The following is a 25753-nucleotide window of genomic DNA, read 5'->3' on the forward strand; positions in this document are numbered from 1 at the left end:
AATAATCCTACAGTTAAAAATATTTTACAATTACAAATATATTCTACAATTACACATCAATATTCTACACACAAAGCTGCTCTACAGTTACAAATCTTTTCTACAGGTGTACAGACTTTTGCACCACCTTAGGGATGAGAAGTGTCTCATATGTATTGTGTGTGTGTGTAACAGGATTTGTAACTGTAAAAATGATTTGTGATTTAACAAAAAAATAACACAAACAATTTTAAGTATTACTCATATGTCGTTCACTTACAAATATATTCCACAGGTATGAAATATTCCACAGTTGCTGTCTTTCAATTACGAAACTATTCTGCCATTACAAATCTCTGCTGCTCGCACAAGTATTTTCTACAAGTATACAAATACTTTTGAGACTGTTCTCGAGTTTCCTGTTGAATAGCCAATGGCGATCCTCAGGTTTGGCTAGCCAACCATGAATCTCAGTTCACTAACCAATCACAGAGCAGGAGCAGCGTCGTCGTCGTGGCTAGTTGTGTGTGTGGGTGCCCCGAATTTCGGGCACATTTTCATGATCCTCAAACCCTTCTGAACATTTCAGGTACATTTTTAGCATTTTTGAGCAATCCAGTCGGGAGAAAATCAACCTTATATCAGGTGTGCGCCGGTTATTTATGCCGCTGTTGTTGGCCGGTTGCAATTTACGCGCGTCAATACGTCATCGACACGCCTCTTTATGCAGACAGGATTCGATCCCCATTTCGCGCCCATAGACATGAACTACGACGAAGTATCTTGCTCCGCCTTAACCCTTAATGTTGAGAAATGAACGTTCTAAAGAATATCTGGGTTCATTGAATTCAACATAGAATTTTAGAACCTTCAATTGTTGCGGAACTTAGAACGTTCAAAAACCTACACCAATCTTTGAGAGAATTTCTAATAAAGGAACGGGCTCCGATGCTAGTTTCCTATATTCCTTGAGTACATTGATAGTTAATACAGCCAGTGTACCTGATACACGGGGCAAGTCGTTAACAAAATGTTTCCCCTCTCTATCGGCAGTTATCTTTATGGCTGTTCCTAGGTAGTTAAGTTATCAATTTATTTACATTTCAAATGGACGACTTCAGCTATGTTAATTACAGTAATCGTTTTACATTTCTGATGGTTCGTTAACTTTGATAATTTGCCAACTGTACCTGTGCAGATAAGCTACTACAAATACAATCATGCTTTTCCAGAATGCTCTCTTTCTACAGTGTTTCAGTGTGCATCGTTGTTTTTGTCTATTCATGTAGCCTAAGCCAGTGTTTCTCAAAGTGTGGTTCGCGTGCAGGCATGATAAAATATAATAGGCCTATAGATGATTTGTTTGCGATGTTGAACTTTTATGTAAATCCAAACAGTTCTGTAACACTGCCTATGTAAGCTACGCCAGTTTAAATCATGAATCCTCTGACAATAAGAAAGGTGGTTCAATGAGTAGGCCTACTATTTTTTTGGTTTAGCTAGGTGGTCTGTGAGGTTTTTTTATTTATTGGTTAAGTGGTCCTTGTTCTGAAAAAGTTTGAGAAACACTGATGTAATATCTGTTATCAAGGGCCTTCAAGATCACTCCACTGGATCACTGGACCATTCTCTACATCAGCATGGAGAACATGTAGCCTACCACTGAATAGAAAATACATCTCCTTCCCTCCTATATTTGTTCTTTAAAATGTGTTTCTTAGGTCTATTGTATTCTAGTCTTTGAACACCATTATTGTAGACTTCTCCCCTGTCCTGTCTGATTAATTTAAAATTGCATTTTTAAATATTTTGCCCTAATGCTGGGATATGTGAACTTTAATAAATAATGTTATTCATTAGGCTTACATTTTTATCCAAAGCAACTTAGACATCAATTCTTACCAGAGCCAGTTTCTCAGAGCAAGTTGGGGATAGGTGCCTTGTGGCAGCTGAGAAACAAAATCACAACTTTTCTGGCTACTGCATTTGGTGCACACATTGTAGTTAAATATACAACTAGGAAAAATAGCAATCGGCATAGTTTCTCATTGCATAGTTTATTCATTGAACTGGAACTCTGGTCACCGTCTGAAACACTGAAATTGTTGACTATACTGCATTGAACTTGCAGAAAACAACACTAGATCAAGCCAAAACCATAATTGCTTTATTTCAGCGCTGCATCCATAGCTTCTTTGAAGGTGTCATACATTCTGGTCACAATCACAAAAGATACTTTTGAAAAAATATTTTCACATATTTCTCAGTCTGCGAGTGGTTCAAGTACAGATCTCTCATCAAATCCAACTCTGATCAGCCAGGTTTCAAAATCTGGGGGGGGGGGGTCTTAGGAAATATTTGTCATACCACTTACAACATTTTGTCTGAGGTAGGCTGTGACACGGCATGAGTCTTCCATTTCATCTTCGTCAACCTCCGCCTCATCTGGTCAAACCACTCTTTTCAAAATCATCTGCAACAAAAACAGTGCGCCCTGTTTGGAATACTATTGTGCACTGTACCATAGTCATGATTTACTTTATTCTGTCAGTTGTTTTCCTCCATTTACAAATTTACCTTTGCAAAAAGAATGTAAGAGGATGTGTCATGCTTGCCATGTTTAAATTGCCATGCTTGAACATTAATACCTTAGGATTCATCAGAGATGAGGCACCTCGTGGGAACAGAACTCTAGCCAGTTCTGGCCGTTCTGTTATCATTGGGAGCACCCCAGTATCCTGTAGCCCTCTTTTAAGGCCTGCTTTTCCCGTCTGCCAATGACCTGTTAAACGTATCATAACAACAATATTTTAACCTTATGAAGAACACATTGGAACACCTACCCTCCTTCCCCCAACATTCTAAATCCCATATTGCTATGTAGCATAGTTATGGTATACACCATTTGGAAGCTTGGACACATGGGAATCCATACATCATAACCTTTTTCATGTACAATCTGTATAGTGCTATTGTTTTTACTCATTTTGAGTAGGCCTAAACTGTTCGCCAAAGGCCATTATCTCTGGCCCCAGGTTGATAAAAACAAAATCAGGCTCTGATTTAGCCTAGTCTACTGTATGACTTCAACAACTTCTTCAGTTTCGTTCTGCTTACAGTATCTCACTGCCACTGCAACGCCTTTGAATGCACTCCGCTGCCCTGTTTACAAATGCTACAGTGGACTTAAACTGCCACCTTGTGGCGATAAGTTGTAATACATTTCACACAGCTGCATGAATCACAGAAAGCGCGAAAGAAGTGGCCACTTCTGAATGGGACCCACTGTATGTGGTAACAGTCAATAATTTTTTTCAAATGTGCTTCATAAACATACAATCCTGCACTGTGAAAACAAAAAACATCTGAATTATACTTCTCCCTTCACCCAAATACAATAATGAAGGTGAAGGGAAGTTATTAAGCCTTAATGGTGCTTCCTAAAGGGGGTATTGTCAAACCTGCTACTAAAAATACAGCATGAAGAAAGTCAAGGACACGCATGCCAGCTTCCACTCATCCCAGTATTAGATGACTGGTTTTAAATGAAAATGTATTGGCTGTGATTTCTTTTTTGTGGGATGTCCAATTTATATGTAGAAATGCACATTTGCAAAGGTGACTTAGTATGTTGTCGTAAAAGAGGCTCTCCTTTTGATTTTGCACTGCCAATGTGTCTCTTGTGAGAAAAATAGTGAGGATTACTGGTGTAGGTCCATGATTTATTTTATAATTAATTAATGATTATAAGCATGAGGCTCTGCAGTCTCCTCTTGTTTTAAATATATATAAATCAACACTTAAAAGTATTTTTACAGTACAAAACAACTGTATTCTGGTATCTAATAGTTTGTGAGGGGAAAATATGTAAAAACTGTCAGTGAAGTTTATTTTAGCAGGACAGCAGGACTCAATGGCACCTTCTGAAAGTATTCTGAAAACAGGGGTAATGTTTGTACTTATTTTGCACAAAAAACAAACAGACTTTGCTTACCTCTTCTGGAAATGGCGTGTGACTACTCAGTGAACTAGGCTCAACTCACTGGTACAGAGGAACTCTAAATAGTCCAGATCCAGAGGCTGCCTTTGAAGAGACTGTTCCAGTCTGGTTTTCAGCCTTTCTAATAACCTGCCAGTGTAGAGAGTAACTATAAATTTATCATAGATAATGATCAATCACTGACAGGAACCAACAAAAACGTTTGAAAATAAACTGACTTTTTAAGATAGAATAGTAGTGATTTCTCTTTAACTTTTACAAAATATGAAACATACACATCCGAGGATGTTGTTTTAAGTAAGAATACTGCCGTCAACAAGTTCAAAAGGTATGCTTTTTGAAACTCACATCGGGCGGTGACCTATTTTCATAGACAGTAAAATATATTTTATGACCCACCTGTGCTTCAGGAGGCAGCAACTGGGGATCCATAAGAAACTGCTTACACAGAAGAAATAGATACATAATGACAGATGAATATGATTGTCTACCAATGCCCAGCACTGTATTTCTGTATTATTTATTTTGTACCTTATGATCAGTCATGAAGAACCATCAGAAAATGCCAACATAGCCTAGCTGATGTTGACACCAGTTGGTATGTTTTGTCACACATATCAATGGATACTTATTAACTTATAACTAACTCCAGAGCAATCTGTTGAGCATCAAACCTACTACGGTTTTTCTGCAGTGAGGAGTTTCGGTTGCCTATTATAAGAGTTCGTCAAGTCCGAAGTAGCACCTAACAATCTGGAGGTAGACCTGACATACAAGGCCTAATGGTTAGCACACCTCTTGATAATAATGCTAGCCGCCCGCCTCGTTTTTGCTGAGCCTACCTTATGACCGACTGACAAACTCCCTTAAAACTTTGACCGCATTTGTTACAAACTTGAAACAAAATGTCTTCAAAAGTATGTTGAGTGTTGTTATCTATTTCCATCCACACACTACATTTCCGTTCGCACTTGTATGCTGCTTAAACTGACAATTTAGCTACCATTGCTATTCTACACATTGAGATTGAGTGGGATTTGGCTAACTAGCTGTAGCTTGCTATATATAATAGTTATTTGTCTGTTGCCCACAGCATTAGTTGCCATTGATTGATCTCACCTCGTTGCCCCGTATATCAGGTACACTGGCTGTATTAACAAGGAATAGTGGACATAGAACATGTCTGTGTGGTGTAGGCTACCAACATACCTCAAAGAATACAGGAAACTAGCGTGCTTCAAGCGTAGACTCCAAGTTTGGTTGCACCCACAGACAACGACGGCGCTGCTCCTACTCTGTGATTGGTTAGTGAACTGAGATTCATGGTTGGCTAGCCAAACTTAAGGATCGCCATTGGCTATTCAACAGGAAGCGCCAGAACAGTCTCAAAAGTATTTGTATACTTGTAGAAAATACTTGTGCGAGAAGCAGAGATTTGTAATGGCAGAATAGTTTCGTAATTGAAAGACAGCAACTGTGGAATATTTCATACCTGTGGAATATATTTGTAAGTGAACGACATATGAGTAATACTTAAAATTGTTCGTGTTATTTTTTTGTTAAATCACAAATCATTTTTACAGTTACAAATCCTGTTACACACACACACACAATACATATGAGACACTTCTCATCCCTAAGGTGGTGCAAAAGTCTGTACACCTGTAGAAAAGATTTGTAACTGTAGAGCAGCTTTTTGTGCGTAGAATATTGATGTGTAATTGTAGAATATATTTGTAATTGTAAAATATTTTTAACTGTAGGATGATTTGTAGCTGTAACCCGTAGAATAGTGTAGGGCATATTTGTGATATTGACAATTACTTGTACAGATCATTTTTACAGTTACAAATAATTTCTACAGTTTCAAAACGTGATACACACGTACAAAACTTTTGAGTCTAATATTCTTCCATATATGTTCAGCCTATTGAATAACTTGATGATAAAGAAGACAAACCATTTTGTGAAATGATGCATCACATGAAATTTGCATGTGACTCTAAAACAGTTCCTGGTAACCTATAAGTGACATCACACTATGTTTGCCACTCGTCTGTAGCTGATCATGCTTGCGTGTGTGGCATTCTGAAACGTCCTTAAATTCGGGACCATTATTGTACGTTTCAATTTGGGATCTTGCAGTCAGAGTTATCGTTTGTTTATTCAAAGACTAAAGACAGTCCAAAGTAGCCTGGGCTATTCAAAGTGTCAGTTTATTGCACATAATTTTTTACTTTGTTTTGAATAGCCACTGCATACATGTGTTTGGACATACATTAGAGGAAAAATTACTTGAAAGTCGAGTCGGATTCTTTGCTTGGAGAAGAGGAAGCGGAAGTCTTGTGCCCCGAGGTACCCGTCTTGATATCCCTATCATTATTTTCTAACCACGGCGGCCTCACTTGCAACACCACAGAATGCGATAATCTGCAAATCTCGTAAACTCATATTTAGCTACAAAAAGTATATGATATATGATAAATTATATATATGATTATTCCATGGAAAATATGCTAATTTTGATACCAGCAACACGTTTCAAAAAAAGTTAGGACGGGGCCAAGAAAATGCTAGAAAAGTAATAAAATTTATAAAATAATTATAAAGAAAACAAAAGGATTTTTTTCAACTAATTGGGGTAACTGGCAAACTGATTGGGTATGAAAAAGAGCATCCCAAAAAGGCAGTCTCTTAGAGGTAAAGATGTAGAGGTATTTATCACTTTGTGTAAACCTGTCTGGACAAACAATATAATTATAATGCTTCTTAACATAAAATTGCAAAATTTTATTGGAGTTCATCATCTATAGTACATTATATCATTTAAATATTCAGAGTATCCAGAGAAATCTTTCCAAACAAGGGACAGAGATGAAAAACAGCATTAGATGGCCATGGTCTTTTGGACCTCAGATGGCACTGCATTAAAACCAGACCTGTTTTTGTAACGAAAATCATTGCATTGGCTCAGGTAAACCTCTGATAACCATTGTCTATGAGCACAGTTTGATACTCAATACACAAATGCTAGTGTAAACTTTACCCTGCAAAAAAATAAATTGTATTTAGAGGTAATGCAGAAATACCACCGCCTTATCTGGGCCTGAGCTAGTTTTTTTATTTTATTTTTTTAATTCATTTACCTATTTTTTAATTGTTTTACTATTTTTATTTATATTTATGGGGGGTTGCTTTGTTTAATCAACTGGGACCTGAGACAAATTCAAGTTACTGAACATCCCCTGGAGTTCAGTGAAATCCATCATTAAGGAATGTAAGGAATATGGCAAATTACTAAATCTGCCTACTACCTAGAGCAGACTGTTGGGTGAGGCTACCAAAGCATCTATGATCTATCTATAAATTGCAGGAACGTCTGTGTGTCAGTGTGTGTGTGTTAGTGTTGTCACGATACCAAATTTATAGTTTCGATACCGATACCAGGTCAAGAATTGCGATTTCAATACTTCTTCGATACTTTTTTAAAAAATTATTTTACCCACGTCATCAGTAATATTGAATATAGTGTGATCACCACACCAGTGGCCATTCTGCTCGACTCTCCACACACACACATACGGAAAATGATGACTTGTGTCATATGTTTCTATTTGATATATTTTGGAATTCATATAAAGTTATTTTGTTAATAATGTATAGTATTTTATAATCTGCATAATTATTAGTGGCTAAAAAAAATAATTTGAATACTTCATATTGATTTTTAAAGTATTACACTTAGGCATATCTTTAATGTGGTGTGTAAGGCTAATTGAGTGCACATTGGTGTAATTGAGTGCCTGTCACTTTAAGATATAGGCTACGTGAGAGTAGCCTTCAGCCTCACGGTTTTAGGCTAGTGAATAATAGTTGCGCATAGTGCATAAGGATATGTGGATGCAATTCATTGTTTTCGATGTCATTAGATAAAATCAATGTTCAAAACACTAACAAGTCGAAGAAAATCTTTCTGGGATCATAGAAGAGCTAAGTGTCTTGCAATGTTCATTAATGGTTTTAGTGACCACTCCACGAATGACAGACATGACCTGAGCTAGCGGGATAGTTAGCAAGGAGCTCTCTCCCGATGTAAAAGTTTGCCATGGTTGTGTAGCCTATTTCTAAATGACTTTAAACCCAATAGTAGGCCTAAATTACCTAAATAGGTAGGTTAGCAACACAAACTTGAGAGAGGCAAGTGAGCAAATCAACTTGATATTAGCCTATTATTATGTGTTACAACAGCACCTAAACTAGCAGCAGTGTCTCACTGTTTATGGCACGACAGCATACGTGTGTGTGAGGAGAAATGACGCACAGGCTATAGGGGAGGAGGCAAGCATGCCTTGCGCACACGCATGTTACTTCAAAACAACACGGTCATTCTTAAAAGTATCGATACTAATAAAATTAGGTATCGTGACATTTTTAATTTCAGGGTATTTCGATACTTTTGTAGTATCGGTGCACCGTGCAACACTAGTGTGTGTGCTGCATATCGCTCGAACCGTTTGTTTGTTCGATTTCAAACTTGGCAGGTGTCTTGCTATTGGCACGAGTAAGTGTAGTGCCAAGTTAAACGTTGTTTGGATAAGAAAAGCAAAAGATATTGTTAAATATATCGGTAAAAGAAGCACATGTTGGCTTTCTCCGCTCTACCGTAGCCACTCCCCCTCTCACACATCACAGCGCAGCACCAGAGGCAGAGAGGGTAAGCGGAGTTTTGGCAGCACTGAATCACGGGTTGAGACCATAGAATACGCAAGATGTTTGGATGAGCATCATGTCTGACCTCAACAATAAAGACTCCCTGTATGCAGTTTGCTTGTATACAATGATTCAATGATTTTGCAACAACACGCCAACAAACATGGGTATGTTGTAGGGGTGTAACGGTACACAGAAGTCACGGTTCGGTTCATACCTCGGTTCGGACATCACGGTTCGGTACGAGTTCGGTACAATGGAGGAAAAAGCAAAACAAAAATGCAGAAAGCATTTTTTTTTGTACATTTCTCAGGCTGTACCACCTAGTGTCATACAGTCTCTTCCCTGAGCTATCTGCAACAGCCTGAAGTGTGTAAGATGTAGGCTAAACAGTACAATAAGTACCCAGACTCCATCTGTAACTTGTAAACAAAATAAAACAATCAGCTATAAAACTGAAAATAGGCCTACAGCATCTCTTATTTCTGAAATTACATAGAATTTTTTTTTTTAAAAATCCTCTTAAGCAAGACCTTCAACATCTGTGTTAAGTTGTATATGGAAGGGTCTACAATTTGCCTCAATATTTTTCATTGTGTGTAAAGTAATAATCTAGCCTACTAACTGTGAAAATATCACACTATTTTGCCTTTGTTTAAAAAACGAAATTGCTCCTTTCATTTCATAAACAGACTACAACTAGAAGGTCACGTGACTTTGCCCTTTGACGTTAACTCACCGTAGCATGGTTTGTTTATTAGCCTGGTTAGCGTTGTCACTTTACTGTCTATGCCATAGACTGTATATATATACAGTCTATGGTCTATGCACTTAACACTACCAGCTACTCATGTGAGAAGTTACAAGTTACCCCAACAGGTAATTACCACGCGATTTACATAGCTTTCTGTCATTACGAAATCGTTTAATTTAAGCCATAGGTTTTGGCCCTATGTGTATATGTATCCAAAGGCTGCTGAAGCGCAGGGGAAGTTTTTTACCCCTCGTTTCAGTGATTGGTAGCCTACATCATCTGGGTGATGGCTTCAAATATGTGTAGCATTTTTTCCACTCACATACCCAACAACTGCTGAACAACGCCGACACAGTTTCATCTTATCCACCACTCTTTCGCCTGTACTAACGTTACTGTAACTGAAGTTCTAAACTTGCGATCTTAAAGAGACCAGCGGATCCTCTAACTCTTGTGGGTCGCCACCACTCACTTAGTGCTGCTATCTCTGACTGACTGACTTGACCTACGACCTGACAAAAAAACAACATAGGCGCCAATCAGAGCTTCAGAGCTAAGGCGAGGCTACAGATTAGAGTTAGGTGTCGCTAAAGAACTACCGTAACTCTCGCTACTTAACAGTAATTGCGCATGACATTAATTAATCCGCACACGAGTTTTATGTATTTTTATATGTATGTATTCTCCGTGTAAATCCATGCACCGAACCGTGACGCCCGTACCGTTTCGGTTCAATACGAGTGCATGAACCGTTACACCCCTAGTATGTTGCTATTCAAAATTACATAAAAAGTATGCAATAAACTGACTCTTCGAATAGCCCAGGCTACTTTGGACTTGAGACTGAATAAACAAACGACAATTCCGACTCCAAGGTCCCAAATCGAAACGAGCGATAGGCTATGGTCTCAAATTTAACAACATTTCAGAAGACACACACAGCTAGACAACGAGTGGCAGACAGAGCGACGCCACTTATGCTACCAAAGACTGTTTCGAGTCTAATCGTTGCAAATCTCATATGATGCATCTTTCTACAAAATGGTTTGTCTTCAATATCGTTAAGCAATTCAATAGGCTAAACAGCCTTACATCAAAGCTTTAGGCTTATGTCATTTCGATCAGCTACAGACAACGAGTGGCAGACAGAGCGTGATGTCACTTAGGCCTAGGCTAGCCTACCAGAGAGTCCCATCATTGCAAATTTCAAACGATGATGCATCATTCCACAAAATGGTTGGTCTTCAGTATCAGGAAGTTATTTAATAAGCTTAAAAATAATATAGCCTTAACTCAAAACAGCTGTTAGGCTTAATATGTCGTTCTGATCTGTGGAAATGTCACATGCAGCCATGCCTAAATTCTGCTTAGGCCTACTGCATATTAATAATTATAGGTTCATATATTATAAATAATATTGGAATGATGTTTTCCCAATCATCCTATTTTTAAAGCAGGCATACCCGCGGGCATGTAATTGGGCTACGGGTTTTCTACAGGAATGGCATGTTTGAATGGGCACTGCAGTAGTAACGCTAAATGAGTTAAAAGCTTCAGCAGCTGAGATGGGAGAAATTAGGCAATCAGCCCCCCCCCCCCACCACCTATAGAATCCTATGGCATTCTAGACTAAATAACCTTATTTCCTGAGGGTTTTCTGTAAACATACTAAAAATAAAATTGTCAACGTCTACCAAAATTTTATATCTAAGCCTCTGTAGCACCTAGAAACATGAAATAAAAAGCATGCTGCGCTACGCAGCATCCAGCGGGAGATTCAATGTTGCGCTATGCAGCATCAGGCGGGAGATAGAATGTTGCGTCATGCAGCATCCAGTGCAAATGGGTTAAATCTCAACTAAAGTTTGCCCAAAGACATGAGGGAGGCTCCAAGATCAAATAGATGAAGGTTTGTTGGTCTGATGAGACCAAAATGAAGCTTTTTGGCCATTAGACTAGATACCGAACTGAACATCAAACACTGCTCATCACCAAAAGCGCACCATTCTTAATTTGAGGCATGGTGGTGGTAGCATCATGCTGTGGGGATACTTCTCGACAGCAGACCCTGGAAGGCTTGTAAAGGTAAAAGTAAAATTAATTCAGCATAATATATGGAAATTCTGGAGGACAATCTGATTCAGTCTGCAATTGAGAACTACAACTTGGGAGAACATTTACTCTCCAGCAGGACAATGAGCAGAAGCCTACCAGAGCCTACCTCCCCTTCCAACCTGGCAGAGCTTGAACAGTTTTGCAAAGAAAAATGGAGTAAAATTGCAGTATCCAGAATGTATATGCAAGCCTAATTGAGACCTATCCACGTAGACTCTAAGCTTTAATTGTGTCCATAGATGCATATACGCCATGCTGCCTTGAAGGGACATTGAAGAGGGGATATGTAAATTATTGTAAAAAAAAGCCCAAATGAAATTGATCAAGATTCCATTTATAAAAGCAGTAAAAGGGGGTGAATACGTTTTATACCGATTAATCTGATCTATCTACAGTATCTATCTATATCAGCCCAACTACTCATTTTAGATATTTAAATAAGAAACAAAACCATGAGAAATGACTGACTTACATCAGCATTGTGCCTTTGTATCTCTTTCATGATGTTTCTCAAACGATAATTCCACTTAAGGATGGGTAAGGAACAATGCTTGTACAGGTGGGCATTGTCATATAAAAGTTTTTGTGAAAGGATGTTGTATGACATCACAGAAAAGTCGAAGAACCTCTGTCCCAACCCGTCAAGGGATTGATATCTTCCATTGGTGTGCAATAAATCCTCCCATCGTCTCTCTGTCTCTGCATTGAAAAATATGAGACATAAAGTGAGTAGGTTATTTGACCAACATCAAGCTATCCAACAGGAAACGCCATGTAAACATTTCATACAACAAACAAAAGTAGAGACTTTGCAAAGCATTACAATGAACATGCCCAAATTTAAGAAGATAGCAAATGGTAGGAGGGAGCAGTGTTTCTACAACACACTACTTACTACAACAAAATCTCACGGCACACAAACGGCACACACACAATGATATTTAGCATACAAAAGCCACAACATACACAACATAAGCTTGTTGCTGTGTATGACCTCCGCTGCCAAATAAAAAAGCAATGCTATTTTGACACATGATGTTGGGAAGCTACAACCCCAAGTCAGAAAAAGTTTGGAAAACTTTGGTAAATATACAGTATTGTAGTTGCTGGCATCAAATTCAATATTTTGAATTTGATGCCAGCAACATGTTTTGAAAAAAGTGGGGACGATTGCATGTTTACCACTGAGCTGCTTCACCTCTTAATTTAACACAAATCTGTAAATGTTTAGGAACTGAGAACAGTTGCTAGAGTTTTGAGAATGAAGTGTTGTCCCATTCCTGCCCGATACTACCGAGTTCTCGCGAGAGCACAATTTGAATTTGCTCTGCGAGTCACTCTGGCAATCAGTAATGATGCTCATTACTCATGTCCTTGGAGCTGAGCTGCACCAATCACATCTGTGTATCTGATAAAGGCGGACCAGAGGCGAGCTAAACAGATGACGACAGCGCTGCAACGTCGAAGTCCGGAATCAGTCAGTAAACATTGGTTGCAGTGTTATCCAAATTGCGTGCAGTGATATTATCAAACGCATGCTTGGTGCCGCCCCTCAAGTTTTCATTACTCATAGCCAGACCCTAAATCTTTAATTTTATTTTAACAAGCTCTGGCCAAGATAAGACTGGTATTTCTGCATCATGTCATGTTTCTTCTTTTGCATGGTAAAGTTTACACTAGCATTTGTGAATTGAGTATCAAACTGTGCTCATAGACAGAGGTTTCAGAGTTATCAGAGGTTTACCTGAGCCCTTACAATGATTTTCATGACAAAAACAGGTCTGGTTTTAATGCAGGGCCATCAGAGGTACAAAAGACCACAGCCATCCAATATTGTTTTTCAGCTGTCCCTTGTTTGCAAAGATTTCATTTGCTTTTCTGAATATTTTAATGATATTATGTACTTTAGATCATGAACACCCCAAATACTTTGCAATTTCATGTTTTGAAGCTTTATAATTACATTGTTTTATCATCTGTCCATTCAGATTTACAGTTTAGAGGGATATGAATACCTCTATATCTTTACTTCTAAGAGACTCTGTCTTTCTGGGATGCTCTTTTTCATACCCAATCATGTTGCCAGTTACCCTAATTAGTTGTAAAATATTCCTCCTTTGGTTTTCTTTACCATTACACAACTTTTACAGCATTTTCTTGGCCCCATCCCAACTTTTTTTGAAACGTGTTGCTGGTATCAAATTGAACATATATTTTCAATGAAATAGTCATATGTAAGGGATAATGTATAGAACGCCGGTCATTACTGGGAAAAGGTGGTGAAGTCCCGCCCCTTCTACTTCCGGTCCATGGGACCTATCTTTCAAAAAATTATGAACGGGAGTTAATGGAGAGATAACAATTATTTTTTGGTCCAGTTTGAATTGTGCCACAAATTTCACATATGATGTGTGTGAATTTAAAAGATAATTTTTCACGTCAAGAAAGTACTGTTGTTCGATAGACTTCAAAAGTTATGTTGGTTTTGTGCGAATCCACTCAGTGGACTACATCTCTCGTCTCGAACGATGTACGTCACCAACGTAATGAAACGATAAGAGCTGTTATGCTAGTTAACGGTTGCATCTTGCTGCCTGCTATGTCACTTAACAGTATGTAATGTACAGTCTATGGATCTAATACAACTTACCTGATGTGTTTAATCCTCTGACTCATGGTATTTTCTTCGGCAAGGAAAGCCCAATTAAGACCTGTTGCTGGTATGCTTGTACAATCTAGTGTGGCTGTGAAACAGCTAACGCCACTAAGCCGACTGATGGGTTTGTAGTCGCTGGAATTAATGATCTTTCACAATGTTGTAATTCAATAGTTCTTAAACAAACTGCAAATGTCTTTACATGAAAAATTGTCTTTAAAATTGACAAACATCATATGGGTAATTCAAGGCACAAGTCAACCGGGACCAGAAAATAATTTCTTTTTCGCCATAGACTGCCGTTCAAATTTTTTTGAAAGATAAGTCCCATGGAGGCAAACGTAAGGGGCGGGACTTCACCACTCTATAAGTCCCGACAGGGCGAACCGGACCCTGACGTGCAGCGGAGGGGTTCTGTTCCGCCCTGAAGGGACTTATTTTCACAGTAATGACCGGCGTTCTATACATTATCCCGCTTATTATGTGGCTACTTGCCAAAACGAAATAATAAACTCCCCACGATATGACTTTAGCCTACATAACCTAGCCTATTTGTTAACGTTCATCGTGGCATTTGCTGAGAAACAAATAGTTTGCAACAACACATGCTGCTGAACTTGAATCAAACATTCTTTAGAACACAGCTGATCAACCGCCTGCTTTCACGCTTGAATGAAGTTCCAGTCCTTGGCAGTAGTGATATGAAAGGCGATCAGAAGCACAAAACCCGTTGCCATTGACAGCGGTAATTATATGTTTGCAGCAGTAATTACATGTATTTATTTACCGCTAGAACTTTGGGAAATCCCATTCAAGTCAATGGAGCGTTCTACTAGCATTATGAAGAGCCGTATAATAAGTTATTTTAATAATTTCTCTCCGTCCTTTTTGCCGTTTACGAGATTTGCTGATTATCCAGCCATATTGTTTCTGTGTGTGTTCGGAGTGTGCGCAGTGCGGGCCGGCCCATAGAGGTTTAATCGCGGCCAAGTCAAGTCAAGTCAAGTCTATTTACAGAAATGTAGGGGGATAAATGAGTGGCCCCTCATCTAATGGCATGACCCTACAAACGATCAAGTTCGAGAAAAACTATAGGATTTTTGACAGTCGACGGATTTGCGCGGTTGCTTGCTGTTTTACACATGGATGGAAGGCAGAAAAGCATTGACGTTATTGCTAGGCGGAAACTAGCACAAGCTAGTCTTATGTTGATATGTAGGCCTAGCCTAATGACTAATTAGGCCACTCAGGCTGATAAATGGTTTGTGGAACTCATTGGAACTGTCTATATAAGTCTGTATAGGCCTACTTTAACCGTTCTTTACAAACCTATTCAAAGTGCCTGATTTTCCAATTATTTAATTACCTGTGTTATTAAGTTGGCATTGTCTGTAGGCTAGGCCTTTTTTAAATTTATACAGGCAACTTTTGGAGTGCTATGATAGCCTACCCAGATACATGTCCTTGTAGATGATGCTTGAAATTTCCACTCTCAAAGCTGTTTTTATACTGTACTTAAATATCTAGTTATTGAAAGTGCCTGGTAAGCAGTGGCTTAGGAGCCGCCGCCATTAGCTCAGTTTTATTGCTATTTAGTTTGAGAAGATTAGAGGTCATCCAGTTTTTAAATTCTTGCAAACAATTGACAAGTGGTCCAGGTGGAAGCTGAGTTGAGGGTTTGGTGCTAATGTACAGTTAGGCGTCATCAACATAGCAGTGGAAGCTGAGACCGTGGTGACGTATAATTTGACCCAGGGGGAGAATGTATATGGTGGAGGAGAGGGCCGAGCACAGACCCCTGGGGATACCAGCGATAGTTAACTGGGGCCAGGATGGAGTTAGCGCCCTTCAGCGTCCTCTTTCCTTTCATGAAAGAGCTGTGCCACTGAAGTCAATGAGCTCAGAGAGGCGGTTGAGGAGGATGGTGTGGGAAACTGTGTCAAAGGCTGCTGAGAGGTCAAGGAGGATGAGAATGGAGATGAGGCCTTTGTCGGCAGCAGTTAGAAGGTTGTTGGTGATTTTAATGAGGGCAGTCTCAGTACTGTGGTGGGTTCTGAAGCCAGACTGGAGGGGTTCAAAGAGCTCATGGTGGGATATGTGGTGTTGGAGCTGGCCAGCCACTGCTCTTTCCAGGATTTTACTTAGGAAAATTAGGAAAACTCAATTTGCAAACTGCCAAAAAAGCTCACAGAAAAAGAAGAAGGGTTCACTGGCCTGCCTGAGTAACCTTCTTCTTCTTCTTCTTCTTCTTCAATTATTTTTTTTGCAAGTTTGCAGTTTGCAAACGGAGTGCACCGCGAACTGGTTCGCCCTGTCCAGGTCCCCCTCCACAGAGCTGCTGTTCTTCTTCAGGCCAGTGATAACCTTCATGCAGTCCCATGTCTCCTTCAAGTTGTTTTCCTGCAGCTTCTGTTCCACCTTCTTTCTGTAATCCTCCTTCGCTTCCTTCAGCTTGAATTTGAGTTCCCCTTAGACTGCAGCCTCAGCTCTGCCATGTCCCCTCTCTGAACGCCATCTTTTTCCTGTTGAGAAGGGTCTTGACATTGCTGGTTATCCAAGGCTTGTTGTTGGGAAAGCAGCCGACACAGTTCTGGTGGGAACAACAATGTCCATGCAGAAGTTCAGGTAGTCAGTTGTGCACTGTGTGACCTCCTCCAAGTCCTCTCCATTCTGTAACACAATCCAGTCAGTACACTCGAAGCAGTCTCTCAGAGCCTCATCCACTTCGGGTGTCCACTTCCTGAAGGTGCGTGTGGGAACTGGTAGCCTCTGTACTTTGGGCTTGTACATTGGCTGGAGATGAATGAGGTTGTGGTCTAACTTTCCCAGTGGGGGGAGGGGGTTTGCACTGTATGCATCCCTCACGTTTGCATACATGAGGTCTATTGTCCTGTTTTTCCTTGTAGGGCAGTCAACATACTGGTAAAAATTTGTGAGTGTGGAGTCCAGTATTATGTGATTGAAGTCGCCAGAGATCACAAAAAAGGCGTCAGTGTGTTGGGTTTGAAGCCTTGCGACTGTGGAGTGGATGACGTCACACGCTGTATCCGGAAAAGCTCGAGGTGGAACGTAAACACAGACAGCAATTGCGTGCGAGAACTCCCTCGGCATGTAGTACGGACGGAGACTAACCGCTAATAACTCCACATCCTTACAGCATACAGTCTCCTTTACTGTTACATGTCCGGGATTGCACCATCTATTGTTAATGTACAGCGCCAGTCCGCCTCCCTTCTTTTTGCCAGAAAGTTTACAGTCTCTGTCCAAACGAGCTACACTGAAGCCAGGCAGCTCAACGTTAGAAGTGGGGATATGGCTTGTTAGCCACGTCTCCGTAAAGCATAACAAACTACATTCCCTGTACAACTTCTGGTTTCTTACCAGGGCATCCAGTTCGTCAGTCTTATTAGCCAGTGAGTTCACGTTTCCCATCACAATCGATGGAACTGAGGGCTTGTATCTCCACTTCTTCTCCCGACGCCTCGTCTTCACTTTTACTCCCGCTCTGCAACCCCGAAAGCACCACAGTTCCTCTGGAATGTTGTCGCGAACACAGCCAGCATTCCGTCGTAGTGCGATCAGCTGGTTCCTTGTGTACACAAGCTTGCTGTCGCTGGAGCGTTGTAATATGTCCGTATCCATAGGATAGAATAAAAACACTCCTCAAAGTGTGTAATCCAAAAAGTTGTGAAGTAAAAAGTAAACAAAAAGTAGACAAAAGACGTAGAAACAAACACTAAGACACGGAGCTGCTGAGTAGGCTGCCACACCTGACGGCGCCGGAACCGGAAATGTTTGATTTCACAGGTTATGAAAAACTATGCTAATAGTGATATTCACATGCCCATGATGAAGATTTGGCATAGCACCACCAACTGGCAAGAAAACAAATGGCTATTACACTGGTGGCACATGATCAATTTTGATGCACTTCTCCTAGGTGATTTATCAGAATCATGTCAAAATTATGTCAAAATGTTGAGATTGAATAGAGATGAGATTGTTGACATATGTCATGATGATGCAATGAATTTAAAATATCTTGCTAAATAAGCACAGTGTGTCTCAAAGTCACAATACATTGTATATAGGTCATGCCGACAGATTGCAGATCGCTTCCCTACAGACTTTGTGAAAACTTTGTTAATTTAGGGAAGATCATTTCATTTCTACTTTTTATCATCGTATGCTATTAATAAGTTCATCCATTTTAAAGTAGCGTGAGGCCTAGGCTACTGGAGGCGATATTTGAGCAATGTTTTTTTTTGTGTGTGTGTCTTTCGCTGTCATGCCTCCGCGTGAAGTGAAAAAATGGATTTCTGAGCAATCGATGCAACCAATTCAGCACCTTCAGAGTGGACAGTGCCTTGTAGGCCTACGTCGGACGCAAGGAGTTTTTTATTTCGAGCTTTATTTCGAAAGAAGACTCTTAAGGGACAGTTTGGGAACTATAAAGGTAAACAACTTGTAATGTTTACCTTTGGAGTCTTCGTAGCTCGCTAAGAGTGACGAGTGAGCCGAGAAACTGATGTTTTGTTTTAAGAGCAATCATGCAGCATTTCAAGTTTCTGCATAGAAACTAATGCGTTATCTTATGGCAGGGGTGTCAAACTCATTCACAGGGGGCCAAAATTAAGAACTGGGAGTATGTCGCGGGCCAAGCGCAACATTTATTGAATAACCAATGTTTTTATTGAATTAAAACTATATACACACAAAAAAAATAGAATGCAGGCATTTCTGAATATAGCCTAATAGAAAAAATATATTGAATATCTGAATAGAAAAAATATATTGGCCTATTTTTTGCAGGTGAACTATAAAAATTGTAAATAACATTTAACAATTATCAAAATTGTAATTGTAACTATTAACAGTTAACAAACTCTCCCTCTGAGAATGGCCGTGCTGTTTGCGCCGATATCCTGTTCAACAGTAAAACTTCGCTTTTGCAGCATCATCACTTGTAACTTGGCTTGGGTAGTCTGCCTTGAAAGCAGACTTGCTTTCAATTCTCCCACCTTCTGTAGCTTAAGCTTCGCATCCAGATCTTTGCATTTGTCTTCATGTTTAGTTTCGTAGTGCCGTTTTATGTTGTACTCTTTAGTGACAGCTACGGTGAATCCACATACCAAGCAAACGGGTTTGTCCTTGAATAATATGAACGATATAATCGTTTTTCCCACCTATCTTGAAAGCTCGATTATCAATCTTTAAACCGCTATTTTTCGTTGATAGTTTGTCTGGTTGCATGGATACGTGTTTTGTTTATGAACAGAAAAGGCGACATTAACGATGCAACGCATTTTGGGATTTGAAGTGTTATCGATGTACAGTATGTAGCAACTCATGCGCTGAATAGAATAGCGTGCTGGGCCAGCTCTAATGCGGATGCGCTGAAGATAATACTGTCGGGCCAGCTCAGATATGGATGCGTTGTTTAAACTACGCGGCGGGCCACTTCTAATACAGATTGAATAATGACCTCGCGGGCCACAAATAAGCAGCCCGCGGGCCTGAGTTTGACATCCCTGTCTTATGGCTAATGTATATGAGAAATCCCATAGAGATGCTAATAAAGGTGATGATACACGGGGCAACTTTTAAGGCAATGTTGACAAGGCAATGTTGACGAGAAATACTTTCTCATTGAGGTTGGGCAACTATTTTGTATCTGAACACTTTGGATATACACGGGGCAACTTTTAGGGCAATATTGCCGGGAAATGTTGCCAGCCACAGGCAAAAGGTGAGACACACAGCAACTAATCAGGGCAACACACAACTGGCAACAACCAATCAGATGAGAGAAATCTATTACTAAAAAACAGTCTCTGGCTAAAATATGTGTTTTTTTTTTAGCTAAAAACATCTGCTAATACATTTTAACTTATACTTAAAAAATGCTGAAGCCAAGACAAGAGTGACAGCCGCAAATGTCTCAGTGTCCATGTCTGCTATGTCTGCCTCCTTGGCGACAGATTTCTCTCATCTGATTGGTTGTTGCCAGTTGTGTGTTGCCCTGATTAGTTGCTGTGTGTCTCACCTGGTTGCCTGTGGCTGGCAACATTTCCCGGCAATATTGCCCTAAAAGTTGCCCTGTGTATCATCACCTTAACGGTTAGCATAATCGGGTTACATAATTACAATTTACTACTAAAATACTGTAAGGCTAATGTTTTTCTCTCCATATAATAGCCTAAGTAGCCGCACAAAATAAACATAGGCGTGCGTGTGACAGTGGATGAAGGTGCATTTAGGCTACCTCCACCTACAGTGGTTACTGTGAACGTGCAACAATTTGCTGCCAATGTTGGCGATTTGACAAGCTTATTTTTTATGCCAGTCAAAGACATGTTAATCTCTCAAAGTTGGAAAGTCATTCAAAGTAGGAAATAAGTAGACTAGTAAATGTGTTTGCTTTTATTGAAATTTGCTGTTTAGAACGCACGGATCCTATCCTTATCCCATAATTATGAACTGGCTCTAAAGAACATTTTAAAAACCTGCCTGAAGAATTGTGACACTGATTGTTGATGTTTGTTGAAGGTGTCTGCTGATACATCTGACGATGGTTCCATAAATAACTTCTTTTAGCAGTAGGATCTTCAGAAGTCTCTTCAGGATCGCTAGAATTATTCTTCAGACTCCTGGAGAAGCAATACGTCCGGAGAAAGTCTGTAAGGAATCTCTGAGTGACTCTGTCCAATGTGCGTTGATAGCGTCGCGAAGCTTCAGCTTTTTGAGTGAAGGAAACGCTGCGAGAAAACCGTGTCCAAAGTTTGGACTGGCAATTGTTCCTCCAACAACGGGTATGCCACTGGAGGTGTAAACAGGAGCCCAGGGAGGTCATTGATAGTCCAACGCGAAAATATCAATAGATAACGTTACACGCCAAAGCTAGACAGCACTTTTCCTAGCAGGGTGAACCTAGCGAAAGTAAAAGTATAGGGCTGCATCCGAATATTCATATACGTTGATTAAGAGCGTAGCCTAGCTACTCATTCAGTATTATGTACCTATGTGAGCGAGTAGCAGAGAGGGAAGTAGTACTTCTACTACTACTACTACTGTCTATGGTAAGCACACAGACGTAGGCAGAGTAGTGTGAAACTAGCGACAGTAAAGAAAATTCCAATATGGCCGCCATTCGCGAATCATTCAAAATAAAAGTCAGAACATAGTCATTACTTTTTCAATGAAAAAGTAATGAATATGTTTAAAAATTATTAATTTAAAACTGTATTGTGTTACCAAAGGGAAAGTAAATTTAGAAAATAATTAAATAAGACATTTAAATCGAAAATACACATTAGAATGCTATATTTTTTCAACGTCAATATAATTAAACTGTGTGGATGTGAAAACAAAAAGTTGTGCATATGTAAAAGGGGGGTGAAATGGAATCCTTATAACATGTACTTTCAGAATATATATAGATATTTATACCAAGTTCGCCTTTGTAGGTACCAGGCCATACTAAGTGTGTACCGAGTCATATACTATGTCTACCATTGACATACACTGTTGAACTTCAAATTGTGTGGCTGTGAAAACAATAAGTTGTGCATATGTAAAAGGGGGGTGAAATGGAATCCTTATAACATGTACTTTCAGAATATATATAGATATTTATACCAAGTTAGCCTTTGTAGGTACCAGGCCATACTAACTCTGTACCGAAATCATATACTTTAGGCCTGTCATTGACATACACTGTTGAACTTCAAATTGTGTGGCTGTGAAAACAATAAGTTGTGCATATGTAAAAGGGGGGTGAAATGGAATCCTTATAACATGTACTTTCAGAATATATATAGATATTTATACCAAGTTCGCCTTTGTAGGTACCAGGCCATACTAAGTGTGTACCGAGTCATATACTTTAGGCCTGTCATTGGCACACTGTTGAACTTCAAATTGTGTGGCTGTGAAAACAATAAGTTGTGCATATGTAAAAGTGGGGTCAAATGAAATCATTATAACATGTACTTTCAGAATATTTATAGATATGTATACCAAGTTCGCCTTTGTAGGTACCAGGCCATACAAACTCTGTACCGAGTCATATACTATGTCTACCATTGACATACACTGTTGAACTTCAAATTGTGTGGCTGTGAAAACAATAAGTTGTGCATATGTAAAAGTGGGGTCAAATGAAATCATTATAACATGTACTTTCAGAATATATATAGATATTTATACCAAGTTCGCCTTTGTGAGTGCCAGCCCATACTAAGTGTGTACCGAGTCAAATACTATGTCTGCCATTGACATACACTGTTGAACTTCAAATTGTGTGTCTGTGAAAACAATAAGTTGTGCATATGTAAAAGTGGGGTGAAATGAAATCATTATAACATGTACTTTCAGAATATATATAGATATTTATACCAAATTAAGCCTTTGTAGGTACCAGGCCATACTAAGTGTGTACCGAAGTCATATACTATGTCTGCCATTGACATACACTGTTGAACTTCAAATTGTGTGGCTGTGAAAACAATAAGTTGTGCATATGTAAAAGGGGGGTGAAATGAAATCATTATAACATTTACTTTCAGAATATATATAGATGTTTATACCAAATTCGCCTTTGTAGGTACCAGGCCATACTAACTCTGTCCCGAGTCATATACTATAGGCCTGTCATCGGCACACTGTTGAACTTCAAATTGTGTGGCTGTGAAAACAATAAGTTGTGCATATCTATAAGTGGGGTGAAATGGAATCCTTATAACATGTACTTTCAGAATATATATAGATATGTATACCAAGTTCGCCTTTGTAGGTACCAGGCCATACAAACTCTGTACCGAGTCATATACTATGTCTACCATTGACATACACTGTTGAACTTCAAATTGTGTGGCTGTGAAAACAATAAGTTGTGCATATGTAAAAGGGGGGTGAAATGGAATCCTTATAACATGTACTTTCAGAATATATATAGATATTTATACCAAGTTCGCCTTTGTAGGTACCAGGCCATACTAACACTGTACCGAGTCATATACTTTAGGCCTGTCATTGACATACACTGTTGAACTTCAAATTGTGTGGCTGTGAAAACAATAAGTTGTGCATATGTAAAAGGGGGGTGAAATGGAATCCTTATAACATGTACTTTCAGAATATATATAGATATTTATACCAAGTTCGCCTTTGTAGGTACCAGGCCATACTAAGTGTGTACCGAGTCATATACTTTAGGCCTGTCATTGACATACACTGTTGAACTTCAAATTGTGTGGCTGTGAAAACAATAAGTTGTGCATATGTAAAAGGGGTGAAATGGAATCCTTATAACATGTACTTTCAGAATATATAAAGATATTTATACCAAGTTCGCCTTTGTAGGTACCAGGCCATACTAACTCTGTACCAAGTCATTTACTTTAGGCCTGTCATTGGCACACTGTTGAACTTCAAATTGTGTGGCTGTGAAAACAATAAGTTGTGCATATGTAAAAGGGGGGTGAAATGAAATCATTATAACATGTACTTTCAGAATATATATAGATGTTTATACCAAATTCGCCTTTGTAGGTACCAGGCCATACTAAGTGTGTACCGAGTCATATACTATGTCTGCCATTGACATACACTGTTGAACTTCAAATTGTGTGGCTGTGAAAACAATAAGTTGTGCATATCTATAAGTGGGGTGAAATGGAATCCTTATAACACGTATTTTCAGAATATATATAGATATTTATACCAAGTTCGCCTTTGTGAGTGCCAGCCCATACAGAGCTCTGTTCTAGAATCTTTGGTCTCCAGTTGATAATGACATCATACCAATGAAACAATCCATTACAAGTTTTTGAGATTTTATTTGTATGCAAATTAGGCATTTATTCATAAAATGTACCATAATTTGCATATTACAAAACACACAATCTGAAATTTGGATGAAGCCAGATTAAAAATGTATGCCTATTGTTTTATTCTTGACACATTAACAAAAACACAAAATTAAAGAAGACTTTGGCTATGAAAATACTAGAAAATACTATTTAGATACTATTTAGAGTCAGATGTTTTTGGTATAAAATGTAGAAAATATCAGGCTATTGAAAATATCTCAACATAACTCCTCCCTAATCAAACACAAAATATAGATAGGAAGAAATCTCTAATGAATAGTATGTAGGTGTTACTGAATAGAAAATGTAGGTGTTACACTGAAGTGAATAATTCTCAGTGTACGGAATCCTAATATTGAGAAAACCCCCTTTAAAGATTATAGTGAAAGGAAATAATTTTTTCAGCGGAAACTACTATTAACAGACAAGTCAATAGACAACACATACCCAAAAGCACACCTCAAGAGACATATGTAGAAGAGAAAGCACAGTAGGCACTTTAATATACAAAATATATAGGAGGTAGGCCATACAACTTTTTCCCCTTCCAGGCTTACAGTTTTAGAAACAAACAAAACCACCAACTATGTTTATGTAAACAAATAAAGAGAAGGAAATTAGACCATAATCAAAAGAGAAAATAACCATTGTTATCCACTGTGGCACAGCCGTAAAATCCACATAGATTTGACTCTGTGGCAACAAAAAAAAACTTCAATCCATGTTCTCATCTACGTTTGACGACATATTTACACATAAGCCACATTCGCAAGTGTCCCATCCTTTCTTGAACTTATCAGAGTGTACCATCAAGTTCAAGAATGGATGGGAAACTTGCTACCACCAGAGGAATAGGGCTGGAAGATCCAAGATTTATGCCTCATTCCTGTCCATACTGACCAGGACCCTGAACCTCAATCTTTGTTCGAGCTTGTGCGCTGCAAGTGCAAGTCTGGTTGCAGCACAATGCGCTGCAATTGCAGTCGACAAGGCCTCTACTGCTCCCTAGCTTGCACAGAGTGCAGAGACGTATGTGCAAATATGTATTGAAATATTGAAAACATATTGAAAACATGGATTGAACTTTTTTTGTTGTTGCCACAGAGTCAAATCTATAAGTGGATTTTACGGCCATGCCACAGTAATAATAATAATAATAATAATAATAATAATAATAATAATAATAATCTTTATTTGTATAGCGCCTTCATACACAGAACGCAGCTCAAAGTGCTTTACAGTTGGCACATGTAACACAATAATAAAGAAGAGTGAGTCATAATCAGTCATTCCTCTTCGTTGCTGTGGCCGTTTATGATCCAGTCAGCAACATATCAGAAATATACTGTAGATAAGAACACAATGTAACCCAACGCATATAACACAATAATAGAGAAGAATCAGTCATTCCTCTTCGTTGCTATGGCCATTTATGATCCAATCCGCAACATATCAGAAATACTTAGTAGTATATATATATAGGCTTTGCTAACAAATGCTTAGGCCCTGTTTATGCGGACTCTATAAGCGGTTAGCCTTAGTATGATCTTAGTATGTGTTGTGATTGTATGACTTCACGTACAGACGTTTAAGAAACACAATGGATAACAATAGCTATTTTCTCTTTTGATAATTTCCTGCTCTTTATTTGTTTACATAAACATAGT

General features: G+C 39.0%; 1 protein-coding gene and 1 long non-coding RNA gene across 7 annotated transcripts in view; both read right to left on the reverse strand.

Annotated features, from left to right (window-relative positions):
* angel2 (angel homolog 2 (Drosophila)) overlaps window positions 1-21317 on the reverse strand; it is a 40369-nt gene extending 19052 nt beyond the window's left edge. For 2 of the 6 annotated variants that reach the window (XM_048249791.1, XM_048249790.1), the window contains exons 1-2: window positions 20725-21317; window positions 12031-12257 (exon numbers count right to left, since the gene is read on the reverse strand). In XM_048249791.1, coding sequence (XP_048105748.1) covers window positions 12031-12257; window positions 20725-21067 — 570 coding nt within the window. In that variant the 5' untranslated portion in view covers window positions 21068-21317. The other 4 variants (XM_048249792.1, XM_048249795.1, XM_048249796.1 and 1 more) reach the window with 4 other exon arrangements.
* LOC125298892 lies at window positions 2125-5530 on the reverse strand. Its single transcript, XR_007194281.1, has 4 exons — window positions 4379-5530; window positions 3974-4108; window positions 2628-2761; window positions 2125-2452 (listed from the first exon to the last, which is right to left on the reverse strand). It is a non-coding gene; the product is annotated as an uncharacterized LOC125298892 (long non-coding RNA).
* Window positions 21318-25753: the final 4436 nt, after the last annotated feature.

Source organism: Alosa alosa, chromosome 8 (assembly GCF_017589495.1).
Source record: "Alosa alosa isolate M-15738 ecotype Scorff River chromosome 8, AALO_Geno_1.1, whole genome shotgun sequence".
Taxonomy (NCBI): domain Eukaryota; kingdom Metazoa; phylum Chordata; class Actinopteri; order Clupeiformes; family Clupeidae; genus Alosa; species Alosa alosa.